The sequence below is a fragment of the Furipterus horrens genome, unplaced genomic scaffold (genome assembly GCF_987537825.1).
Source record: "Furipterus horrens unplaced genomic scaffold, mFurHor1.1.pri manual_scaffold_7, whole genome shotgun sequence".
NCBI lineage: Eukaryota > Metazoa > Chordata > Mammalia > Chiroptera > Furipteridae > Furipterus > Furipterus horrens.
Window position 1 is genome coordinate 116,602,507 of NW_028327177.1, and position 12,886 is coordinate 116,615,392.

At 38.3% G+C, this 12,886-nt stretch overlaps 1 protein-coding gene across 1 annotated transcript in view; it reads right to left on the reverse strand.

The window, feature by feature from the left end:
• Positions 1-885: 885 nt before the first annotated feature.
• Positions 886-12,886, reverse strand: part of COL6A6 (collagen type VI alpha 6 chain) — a 108,833-nt gene continuing 96,832 nt past the window's right edge. The window contains exons 35-36 of the mRNA XM_090283008.1: positions 12,170-12,263; positions 886-2,722 (exon numbers count right to left, since the gene is read on the reverse strand). Coding sequence (XP_090139134.1) covers positions 2,539-2,722; positions 12,170-12,263 — 278 coding nt within the window. The 3' untranslated portion in view covers positions 886-2,538. The remainder of the gene's footprint in view (positions 2,723-12,169; positions 12,264-12,886) is intronic.

The window sequence follows — 12,886 nt, forward strand, 5'->3', positions numbered from 1 at the left end:
CTGAAAAGCTTTTACATTGTTATGTTGCATTACCTTTGTTTCCCTTGAAGTATGCTAAGACTGTATTTACAGTTTCTAGTTACTAAGTCAGATTTAGGGTCTGCAGTGTTTGGGGGAAATTTTTTTGAGACATAAACTGTTATGCTGAGAATGGGCTGCAAACCTGGAGCCATTGGATGATCCAGGACTGATAAATGTGGGAAATACTGAGGAAAATAATGGAGTAGGCTGATGGTGATAATTCTTTTCTCACCTTACCATCCTGCCATCCATTCTTCTCCCCCTTATTATACCCTCATCGCTTTTTAAAAGAGGTCATTTGGGTGAGTTGTTACTAAAGTACGTATTACGATGTGATGCTATGTTGACCTGGATCTCCTTTCGACTTCCACACTTTTTTCTTTAACACGTTTGACTCATAACTCAGTGCAGAGAAAATAGGCATGTTCTTTGCAGTCAGTTAACACTAGGGATTTTATATTTTATTTTATTTTATTTATATATTATTTATTTTTAGAGGGGAAGGGAGGTAGAAAGAGAGTTGCCTCTCGTGTGCCCCCATCTGGGGACCTGGTTGGGAACTCAGGCATGTGCCCTGACTGGGAATCGAAGCAGTGACCCTTTGGTTTGCAGGTTGACACTCAATCCACTGAGCCACAGCAGCCAGAGCTAGGGATTTATTTTTTAAAAAATTTAATATTTGCAGTATGTTTCAGATTCTTCACCTATTAATGATATAAAAGATGACCCAAAAATGCTAAAATAATCTCAATTACCAAGGGGAATTTTTGTTTGGTGTACTTTACTTATCAATGCAGAAAGAAGGCAAATACATGTTTAAAGTATTTCCAGCAATAAGCAGAAAAAAAAGGAGTTTGTGCTTAATCCAAAGTTAAAAATCTTTTATTAAAATACCTCTTAAGTATTGCATATCGATATCCTGTACTTAGAACATAATTTTTTCCTGAACCTCTAAGACCACATAAAATATGAAGAAACTTGATGTGTTCTATTTTTTTCTATTACCTGAGTATGAATATGATAGCTAAACTCCTTGCCTCCCTGCCGAAGACATTGGAAGTGATCCCTGTGGAGTTGCCTGAGTAAAGATGGCAGAAGTGGTTTAAAAATACATTGCAGGTAGCTTCTCTTCTCCAGGTGTTAGGAACAGAGGTATAGAAAAGAAAATCAGACCATACCTACTAGTGTTAGGTGTCAGCAACTATCTGTCCCATATGTCCAAGCTGGGCCTCACTCCCCCCCAAAGAACGATATTCTGCCTAGCAGGGCCTGTGGAGTCACCTCTTGTAAGGCCTAGACATTGTGTCCAAATTAAAAATGCTACTTGGGTGTTTAGTTGAAAATATCAGACTCATCATAAGGTTAATAATTACATGATTTGGCTTGGGGTAAGGAGAGAGTCGTCAGAGAATGCTAGTTGAGGCACTTTGAAGATTTTTCCTGCTTGAACTTACTCTGACCTCTTGTGCGTCTCTGCCACCCCATATATTGTATATTTGAAGATTAAAATATTAACAACTCCCTTCTCTTTTCCAATCAGTATGCATTTAAGGCTCTTTCTAGAGCTCTGCCATTCCTGTTCAGTGCTGTTCACTATTTACTAAGTAACTACGTGATGGGTAAAAGTAACGCAGAGCTTCACCATGACAGGCTGAGTCTTTACTCTCTTTGCCCAAATATATGGGTGAGTAAAAAATAACAAATGACAATAATGGGAAAGAAAGGAAGAACAAGAGTCCACAAAAATGTCCAGGCAGGAGGCTCTATATAATGAAAAGGGGACGTCCAGGTCAAAAAAATAATTTATATTCTGGGGGCATTAATGAGTTTCTCAGTGAGTGAGGGAGGATTTGGAGCTGGGGGAAAAAATTACCCTCTGCTTCTCACCTGTCCAAGCAAACAATTGCAGAAGGTGGGAGGAAACCTTCCAGCACAACTCCATCGAAGACTACTCAATCCATACAGGCACAGTGATGTGTTTAAACGGACTCATTGGGGGAAGCCGAAGTTTCAAATGATGATATACCAACAAAGGTTGTCTTCCAAAACAACCTTTGGTTAACCAGGTGAGCATTAAACAGTACTAAATTGAGAAAGATGGCTTGGTGTGCAGAAAATGGGCTGGACAGAGATCAATAATCAAATGAATTAGCATTCACCCCTGTACACACATGTATATATAAAATTTACCCTCAAATTATAATCACCATTAGACTTTTCAAAAATACTTCTTCATTCTTCCATCTTTTAATGATAACAGTTCTTGAATATTCAGTCTTAGTATGTTGGAATTATCAGGAGTGGTCAAATAAATGGACAAGATATATCTTAATACCAATGAGTGCAAGCAGTCAAGTTACTTCATAATCTACGATCTGTGGTTCATCCAGCCCTCCAGATACAGGCAGACATCAAAATAAAAGTTACCCATACTTCTGGCAGTGAATTTAGTTATATAAGTCCAGAGTCTTACCATGCTTTCTAAAGTTAAATTCTTCAAGCACCTCCTTCATCATGTCATTTGGGAACAGTTTTTATCACTTTTCCATTTTTAAAGGTATAGGATGTGTTCCTGGTAACATTTTGAACAGTATTTTCTCTGCTCTTTCTTGCTACTCTTGAAACATATTTTTTATCTTGAAAGGACTTTGCCTTTTGTAACACATCTTTAAGGGCGTCTTTATGTGGTCCAGGGACAAAGCTATACAACAAAAGAAAAACATTATAGAAGATAAAGGGCATTTCAACTTTAACAGACTCTATATTAATCTTTCCTCCTAAATTAACTGTTGCCCCCATTTCTTGTTGCATCCTTCTTTCTGGGTAATTTTATTAAGATTACTAAACTGAGCAGATATATCAGAAACTGATAAGACATCTTGTCAAAGTGTGCACAAGTATAATTTCAAAAATGATGTTTCTTCTTCATGGAACATGTTCCACCCAAAACTTCATCTGGTTGGCTCCTGCTTATTCAGATTTGGGTTCAAATGGTACCTCATTAGAGACCACCATATCTATAGTTTTCCCAGTCTCACTCCCACTTCCAGTCCATCAGCACAACATGCTCTTATATATTTTCATAACATTTATGACCATCTGGATTGTTATTTGCTTGTAAACGTCTTTGTGATCTGTTTTCCACTCTTCCACCCACCTGGACAGAAATTCAATTTCACAAGACCATGTCTGGTAACCACTGTAATCCCCGGAACCAAGAAGCACATAGTAGACATTCAGTATTTTTCTAATGAAAGCATAGATGAGTACTATCCCATTCTTTCCTCTCTCCCTTCCTTTCACTTATCCACCTATCCATCCACCCTTCCATCCAAATGTTTACTTTCTGGTCTATGGAAGGTACTGTGTGAGGTATGGGGCGGGGCCAGGACAGCAACACAGAAACAGTGCCCTATCTGTCAGGTGCATAATTTGATTGGAAGTCATGAGGAGCCCAATAGTACAAAGAGAGAGGGAGTCAGGCTCTGAAACACCCTGAATGCCAGACTGAGAAATCAAGGAATCATAGAAGCCAAGTGTTGACTAAACGTTCTAGCCTGTCCAATAAAACTCAGTGCTGCAGGAAATGTCCTGTAATCTTCACTGGCCAGTATGGCAGACACTAGCCACATGTGGCTATTGAGCACTTGAAATGTGGTTAATGTGACCAAGAAACTGAATTTTTAATTTCAATTAATTGAAAGGTAGTGGCTCGTGTATTGGACAGCACACAAAGGGAGCCATTTCAGATGACATTATTTTACAGGAAAATGGCAGAAAGAGTTTTGGTTCCAAAAACATTTTTTATATTCCATATCCTCTACTTATTAGTTGAGCAGTTTTGAGCAAATCATTTAACTAGAGTGATCCTGGTTTCTTCGGGTACAAAATGTGGGTAAAAACAACCTATGCTGTTGTGAGCAACAACTTAAACCACCTAGACTAGTTGCCATGGTGCTCTATTGGTTACAGACGAGGAAACTGAGGTGCAAATAGAGGTTGAAGGTCAATGACAGAGCTGAGACTATAATCTGACTCTTCTGATACTAAGAGTCCTATGTTACTTTCAGTGAATTTGGTTTTTATTTGGGACACTATAAAGAACCATCAAGATAAGTGGAATAAGAAAGTGAAATGATACATGTTATACTTTCCGAAGCACCTGGATATGGGTGCGGAACCACATGAAGGCAGATGGCCTGGGGCAGGTTGGACAATTAAGGTATGAGGAACTGGAATATAAGCTTTTCAAAAACATTTTTAGAGTGAGTGTGTGAGAGCCTGGTGGCTTAAGAAGAGAAGGTTTATCAATACCTATAAACCTTAGAAATTAGCTGAATTGTGGTCAAGATATAGAGAACTCCAAATGCAGAGACCAGAAAAACAGAGACAATGTTTACTATGATCTATTTCTTCATTGGGATTTTTCTGCTTTCACCAGCTGGAAATATGATCTCTCTTATAAGAACATCAGCATTTAGAAAATGAGTAAGTGAAAGATAAGATAATTTAAAATTAAGCTCACTTCTCTCACACGCACCACATACCTTCTTTCATCTATAATGATAGTTAGGGGTGAAGGAGACATCAAACCAACAAAGAAAATCATGCCATTCATGTTACATAGACCCTGACACCTCCGTGCATTATATTCTATATGTCTGGGCTTCTGAGACTCAAATCCCAAAGTGTGACTCAGTTCACTTCTGTCAACGCTATCAGGAATACTCAGTTAATCAACAAACTCCTCCTGGTTACCAAGAACAGCACTCATGGCTAAATTTCAGTGCAAATACAGTTTCCTCACACCTTACCACATTTTTGTTCTTCTCTGTATTTCTTATTAAATTCCAGACTAAATATTATGAACTCAAATTCCCCAAAGCCCTAATTTTCTATATGCACCAAACATTGCTCCACAGATCATGGAGATTATGTTATTTTGAGCTGGGAACACACTTTTCATGGCTTGAGTTTATCTTATCTATACTGTCTCTCCTATCTCTCCCCCAGTTCCCCTCTACCCACTGCATACTTTTTATGCAATGGATAGCTTAGTTATTTTTGTTATATTCCTCCCTCTCTGTTAAGAAAAACATTGTTAAATTGGTATCTACTTCTTTAACATAGCATTGCTATCTTTTCTCTTCCCTCAAATATTTATATTCTCAAAAGGGTTGGAAATGATAAATACCATATCTCTGAATTTTCAGTTTTCATTTGGTTGTATATAGGAGCTTGTATTAGATAAACATTTGATAAGAATCATTTCATTACCTTGTTTGGGAATCACATAGACTTTATATACTTCTTTCTCCTACTCTACATTGTTTAGCTACTTCTTCACTGATTGGTAACTCCAACAATAGGTAGTCAAGATCAAGCCAGGGATGAAATAAGTCAATTCACTTTGCAATGTGTGCCCATGACCAGCAAAGCTTGTGGAAAGATGTGGCAACTAGATAAAATGAGGTGGACGGATAGGACTCCTTATCGATTTCACAGATCAGAGATTCCTCCATCTATGCAGACAAGCAGGAGTCTGCCATACTGCATATACCAGTTGCCTGGATTCACTGCAGTAGAAAATGCAGACAAGATTGCTTCTATTCCGAGAACTTTAACATACATTTTGTGTGTCAAAAAAAAAAAAAAAAAAAAAAAACACTTTGGAAAGCAGAATTACAACAGATGTATTATTCATATGGCATTGATGACTATGTCCATTTTTTACAACTTAGTTGTTTTGGCTCTGGTCTGTCAACGCTTTAAAGTCTGGCGCTTTAAAGTCTGGCACAAGCGCTTGCCTGACTGAATGAAGCAATAAGCAGGTGGCTTTCTGTCTTTTATTACCTCTGAGCAGATCTACACGCTTGCAAAGAGGCTGCACTGCAATCTCACCCTCACTGACCATCTGCGTCCTTGGTTGACTGTGTTTTGGTCCAGTTTCTTTCTTTTTCCATCTGATAAGAACCAGCTTCTACCTGTATTTCTTAAAATCTCGCAGAAGAATGATCTAATTCTTATGCAGGTCATTCTCAGGACTTGGCAAGTCATTGTCTTCTTCCTCAATTCTGTGTGCTCAATTCTGCCTTACTTCCCTTGAAAAGCTCAGGCAGGGAGTTTCAGAAGCAGCTGTGTGGCTTGTTACCTTTTATTATAGTCTTTGGTCCTTAGAGAAGGCCTGGGGTGTCCTGGCCTAACACACCATCGGTGAGTTACTGACAGGTATGGGTTTCATGTCAATTTCTGACACTGCAGTCAGTTCCTAACATTTCACCATTTTGGATACATAGGGGAAGCTGAGCCTCCAGGCGTATCTAAGGCAATGTGCGGACGAGAAATGAAACTTCTGTCCCAAAGCACTGTGAATCCCCTCCCTCACCCATTCCTCTTCAAACAATGCAAGGAAGGAGCATTTTCCAAAAATGCCTTTTAATTTGTATAAGCTGAGCAGATGCAGTGGTCAGCACTTATGGCCCTTTTGCACGCTTCCAGACACCTGCAGCAGGGGGAGCCCCACTCTTGGTGGACTCGCTGCACAGGCACGTTTAAGGCCTGACTTCAGGAAGCATTTGCTGCTGGACAGTTCCCTGCCTCCCGATAAAGTGCGGAGAGCCATTCCAGGCAGAGGCTTCACGAAGAGTCTTGGAGCCGGAGCTTCCGGACTGGGAGTGCGTCTCTGGCCCTGTTTACCACGCAGAAATGCACACAGTGCACAATAAAAGTCAGCACACTGTCAAAGGCATTTGCTTAAGTGCGATTCCCAGAGGCTGGTGCACATTTCATTTCAGTCCGATGTGAGCAGGTGTGTGTTAGCACAGCATGATTTCCCACTGAAACAAAGAAACCCTCTTCTAACTACCTGATTTAAATTATTTCTAATTTTAAAAATGTTAGTATTCATACAGGCAAAAGATACTATATAAATATTTGTTATTGTTTTAAAAGAATTAATGTTTGTCTTTGTTGATACTTTAACATATCTTAATTAAAAATAATGTTTTAATTTGTCTGTGTCTTTGGGTATATTCTATTTTTCTTCTATAATACTGTAAGAGCAATGTTTAACTCCTTAAGTGTTGGAGTTTAAAAAATTGCCCTAACATAATGATTAAGATTATAAACTTCCCTCAATTATGAATTCTGACATACTCCCACACGTTTTGACATATGACATCTCATTATACAGTTTTAAGTATGTTTACATTTTCATTTTTTTTGTCCCATTAGATTGTGATTTTAATTAAAAAATGTATGGGCATTACAATATTGTTTTTATTAATTTCTATCTTTGTTGCACTATGTGTGATCAGATCATTTGGATTGATGGCACCGATTCTTACAGGTGTGCTCATGCTTGCTTGATAAGTTAAAAATTGTACAATGAACACCTGTAAACCCTTTACCTTGATCCAATGGCTGTTAATATTCCAGGGGTTCTTCAGAAGAGTGCCTCATTTTTCTGTGCAGGGTTCTAAATTAGTTTATTAAATCAAGTTTGTTACTTATGATTAATTCTTTTACTTCTTTACTAATTTTTGTCTGCTTTACCTATCAATATTCAGACTGGTATACTGAAATCTCCAACCTTGATGACAGTTCTCTGGCAATTTCTCCCCCGTGTAATGTTTCAATTTCTACTTTGTTATTTTAAGATTTTATTACCCCCTTAAAAATTAGAATTCTTGTATCCTCTTCAGGATTTAATACTGTCATCATGTAGTAACCCTCTTTATTCCCACAAAATGGTTTTATTTAAAAGCATATTTTATCCAATAGTGATACAGTTATTCCAACTTTCTAAAATGTTTCCCTGGTATACTTTTTCTGGTAATGTTACTTCGAACTTTTACATTTCTTATTTTGTAGCTGTGTGTCTTGAAAACAGTTATAGCTGGATTTATTTTGTTTCTTAAATCCATCAATTTCTGACTGTAACTGGCATATTTGGTCTATGTGTTTTTATTTTGATTACAGATACTTTAAAATTGATTTTCTCCTGCTGTCTTACTTTTGCCCTTTACTTGTCCTTTCTTCCCTTTCCTGACTTTAAAAAAAAATGATTTGGGAAAGAGAGAGAGAGGAAGGAAGGGAAGAAGGCATGGGAGGGGGAGAGGGAGAGGGAGAGAGACGGGGAGAGAGAGAGACATTGATTTGTTTGTTCCACTTATTTATGTATTTATTGGTTGATTCTTATATGTGCTCTGACTGGGGATTAGATCCACATCCTGGCATATTGGGACGATGCTTGAGCCAACTGAGAACCCGGCCAGGGCCCTTTCCTGCCTTTTTATTAAAAATATTTATTATGTTATTTGTTTTTAATAACAAAAAATGATCTTATTGTTTAATGTCTTTTCTCAATGTTTCGTTTTTCTGATAAAATCACCAGGTTCCAAATATTTTAGTTCCATGCCTTTGTTAACAAGTATAGCCATTTTGTAACCCCCACAAATTAGATATTGCTGTTATTTAAAAATACATTTAATCCCTGGCCACTGTGGCTCAGTGGATTGAGCATCAGCCTGCGAGCCAAGTGTCACTGGTTCGATTCCCAGTCAGGGCACATGACTAGGTTGCACGTCAGGCCCCCGGTTGGGGGCATGAGTGACAGGCAACCACACAGTGATGTTTCTCTCCCTCTCTTTCTCCTTTCCCCTCTCTCTAAAAATAAAATAAACAAATAAATAATTTTAAAAATAAATAAATAAAAATATATTTAGTTTATTTAAATATTGACTAATTTTTATCATTAACTCTTCTTGCATCTCAGTCTTTCCTTCTTCGGTCATTTTTATTTTCCTTGAAGTACATACTATAGAAGTTCCTTTAGTAAAGGTCTTTTTGTGGTGAACTATTGTTTTTTGTTTACCCAAGTTGTCTTTGCTTTTCCAGGTTTCCTAAGTTGATAACAATTTTCTCTCACTCTTACTGAGAAAAGAGAGGGCTCATTAACGTGGAGCCTTGGTGTAAGACCCAACAATTAATGTTGAGAAAAACAGGTCTTTAATTACAATATTCCAATCTGGGGGTGAGGGGCCTATGAGCACTCACTCCTGCTCAGAGCCCTGTTCTCCCCTGAGACCCAGCACTTCCCTTGCTCCCCAAAAGGCTATTAGCCAGAACCAAACCCAAGAGTTCCCCTTTTCTTATCTGTCCTCTCCTTCAAATCTGGCATATGATGTCATCAGCCTCTGTATAATAGTCCAGAAAAGCATGTGCCGTGTTGCACTGGATCATGGTGAAGTCCAGGAAAGGCACAAGTCCTAAGAGAGTGTCCTCTCCACATGTCCTGAGTTTCCAGAGTCCCTGTAGAGTCTGGTTCTGCAAGGCAGAGTCCTTGATGGCTTCAGAGTCAGCTGGAGCAGGCATGACCAGAGCAGCAGCATGCTTGCCTTCTTACTAGCCCAGGCCACACGGTTGGATCCTGACTGCAAACCACACAGCTACTTCTCACATGTCTGCTACAGCCTGCTGCTCCATCATGCTCCTCTAACATGCTCCTTCCATTGTGCTTCTTCTCATGGTAGACAGGGCCCTTCTTTCACCTCAGACCTCATGGCAGGCTGGTGGGGTCCCTCGGCAGTCTTTCAAACTGCACGGCCCAGCGTGCCAAATGGCTGCCATCTTTCCTTCTCACCAGCTCCTTTCCTTACGGCTGACTCCTTCTTGCTCTCCCTTTCAGGCAAGGCTTGGCTACCTCCTTGTCATTGATATGCAAAGTATCTTTTTTTTTTTTTCAGTTTAAATTTTTTTTTTTTATTTTGGTTTTTCAATTACAGTTGTCCCCTTTTCCCCTAATTTCTCTCCCCCACCCAACCCACCCCCTCTCCCGCAATCATATCCCTCCCCGTTGTCCATGTCCATGAGTCTTTTATACAGGTTCTTTGACTAATCCCTTCCCTTACTTATCCCCCTTCTCTCCCTCCCCTCCCCCCTATTGACTGCTATTTTGCTCTTTGTTCTATTTAGTTCCTTTGTTTGTGTTGTTCTTTAGTTTCCTGTATTAGGTGATATCATATGGTATTTTTACCAGTCCTAGCTACCAGCCAGCCACAGATATGCAAAGTACCTTAAAAGCTGTATTATTTCCTTCCCCCATCCCCAAAACCATAGGGCTGTGGGGACTTTGGGGATTCCTGTTATATCACTGCTTTACAGGTTCCCAACAGTATTATGACTTCCACTATTGCTCCTGATAATTCAGCTGTCAGCCTAATTAGAGTTTCTTTGTAGGTGATCTTCCTAGTTGCTTTAAGTTTTCTTTGTCACAGTGTTCTGCATTCCCTTACACCATGTCTAACTGTTGTTTCCTTTTTTATTTATCCTGCATGTTATATCTTGCCTTTTCTTCAACTTTTAATTTATGTCTTTCATAAGTTCTTGAAAGTGATCATCTCTTTATGTCTTCAATATTCTCTCATTTATTATTTCTATTTTATCTTTCTAGAATCCCAATTACTATGATAGGTTAGATTTTTTCATTCTCTACTATCCATAAAGTTCTTATATTTATCTTCTCTGAATTCTGAGTAATTTTTTGTCTTTATTTTTCAGTCCATTGTTTTTCTTCATATGTGTTTAATAGTCTCTTTAAACCAATGAGTTTTATAAGTTTTTTTTCAATTTTGAAAATTGTCAAGATCACAGAATATTGTAAAGAACAGGACCATGAATAAATACCTGTAATACTTTTCACCTAGATGACTCTCCGTTATCATCTTGCTACTCTGTGTGTACATGCACATGCATGTATATACATATACACACATACATATCTATACACATGTTTGCATACACATGCATACACATACTATCCTACCTCCCCTTAGGAAAACCACCTGCCAGCAGGCTGCAGCCATCATGTATGTTACTCTTCAATACTCTAGCATACCTCTCTCAAGAACAAAGACATTCTTATACTAATGTGATACCATGATCACACACATATAATGAAATCCACGTGAATCAATAATATCATCCAGCCTATTGTTCATATCCAAATTCCCCCAATTGTCCCCTAAATACCATTCACATAAGCTTTTCTTTCTGAACTAGGATCAAATAAAGATCTACTCTATCACATTTGGCATTATGTCTCTTTAGTTTCTCCCTTTCTGGACGAGTACCCCATATCTTTCTGTAGTTCATGATATTGAAATTTATGAAGAACACAGGCCAGCTGTTCTGAAGAATATTCCACATTCTGGAATTGTCCAATATTATTATTAGACTTGGGTCAAATATTTCCAACAAGTATCTCATATAGGAGGCACGTAATATCAGATCTTGATTAAAGTGGGTAGTGACTGATCTTACTGCCAGATATCACCAAAAAAAGGCACAGCTCCCTCTTTGTAATTAATAAGTAATATGTGAGTGATTCTGTGGGACTGTGGAAGTAGCCTGCTCCCCACCGCCCAATGGTTTCAGCATTTCTTGATCCTTGATGACTCAGTTATTACATTTGGGATTACAAGTTGGTGGTTTTCTAATTCTACCATTTCTTCTACATTTATTAGCTTGCATACTTCTATAAAAAAAAGAGCTTTGACCCCCTCCTCCCTTTTTGGGTCTCTCCACAGACTTGTGGATTAAAAAAAAAAAATCAATGTGTTTTAATCCATCATTATTACCATCAGTATTCTATTTGATGTTCGAATTGTCCCAAATTCAGGCCAGGGAGAATCCTTTCAAGATAGCTCCTTTGTCCTTTTGATATGATGCTGTTTTTGACTACTTTCTTGCTTTCTGGCTTAATAAATATTCCAGGCTCACATTGTACTTCCCCTACTGCAGCCTAGAATTAGCTATTTCTCCAGGAAATCCTGGTTCCTTTTAGTGGGTAATGATATTTAGAAACTAAGATCTGGTCATTAGGCATGCTCATTACTACTGGAGGGCCCCACTGATTGTGATTGTTGTATTTCAACAATTAGATTTTCCACTTAACTGTTTTTTTTCCAAATCAAGCTGGTTACTTTTGATTATCTCTTACTCCCCCAAACTGTATTTCATATTGTTTAGCAATAGATTTTGTCCAAATAGGATGGAAGAACAGGAAGAAAAGGAGGGGGAGGAAATGATCAACAAGGTGGGGTGGGTGGGTGCATTCATTTATCAAGTAATACCCAGCAGCTAATACCTTCTCAACTGCCGCGGGGACTGCCGCAGGTTTGTAGAGCCGAGTCTATTGCACTTTGTTTTGAAGTTTATTGGTGGATATTTGTTGATTGCACCTAGAAAGAGAAAAATGTGTGATGAGTCTCTTATGCATGGCTATTAACATTACAGCAAAATGCTCTGTTTGCCAAGTGACACTTTGCTGTTTTTCGACACCCAGCGAGGGTGGCCATGTGAGATGAGAGGTTTCTCAGAGGAGTCTCTAAAACTGGGTTTTAGAAATACATCTCTGCCAAGTTTAAAGGTGGAAAATTCAACCTACTTTTCAATAAGATATCCTTAGCTTCTAAAATTGGTAAAACATTAGAGGAGTTATCATGAGCCAGTCCTAAGAGTCTGGCCTCTAACAGGTGAGTTAATCAGAATAGTTATTTTTATTTGTTCCTTTGAAATATAAAAATGCAAAGGGAAAACAATGGTACCTTGATGGTCTCTTTCATTAACAACAATAGAAACAATAGCGCCATCTTGGGTTTAATTCATTAGTGACTCATTTCATTTGGAAGTATATTAGTTTTTCATGATAATAAAGCATGCTTCTTACCACACCATTGAGACATTTAACAACCACTTCTTGCTGGGAAACTTTTAAAAATGTATTATTTATTTCCTTGAAGCATTAAATTGAACAGACTTGTTAAACACAATTAAATCTCTTCCTGGGCTGTGTGCTTCTAGA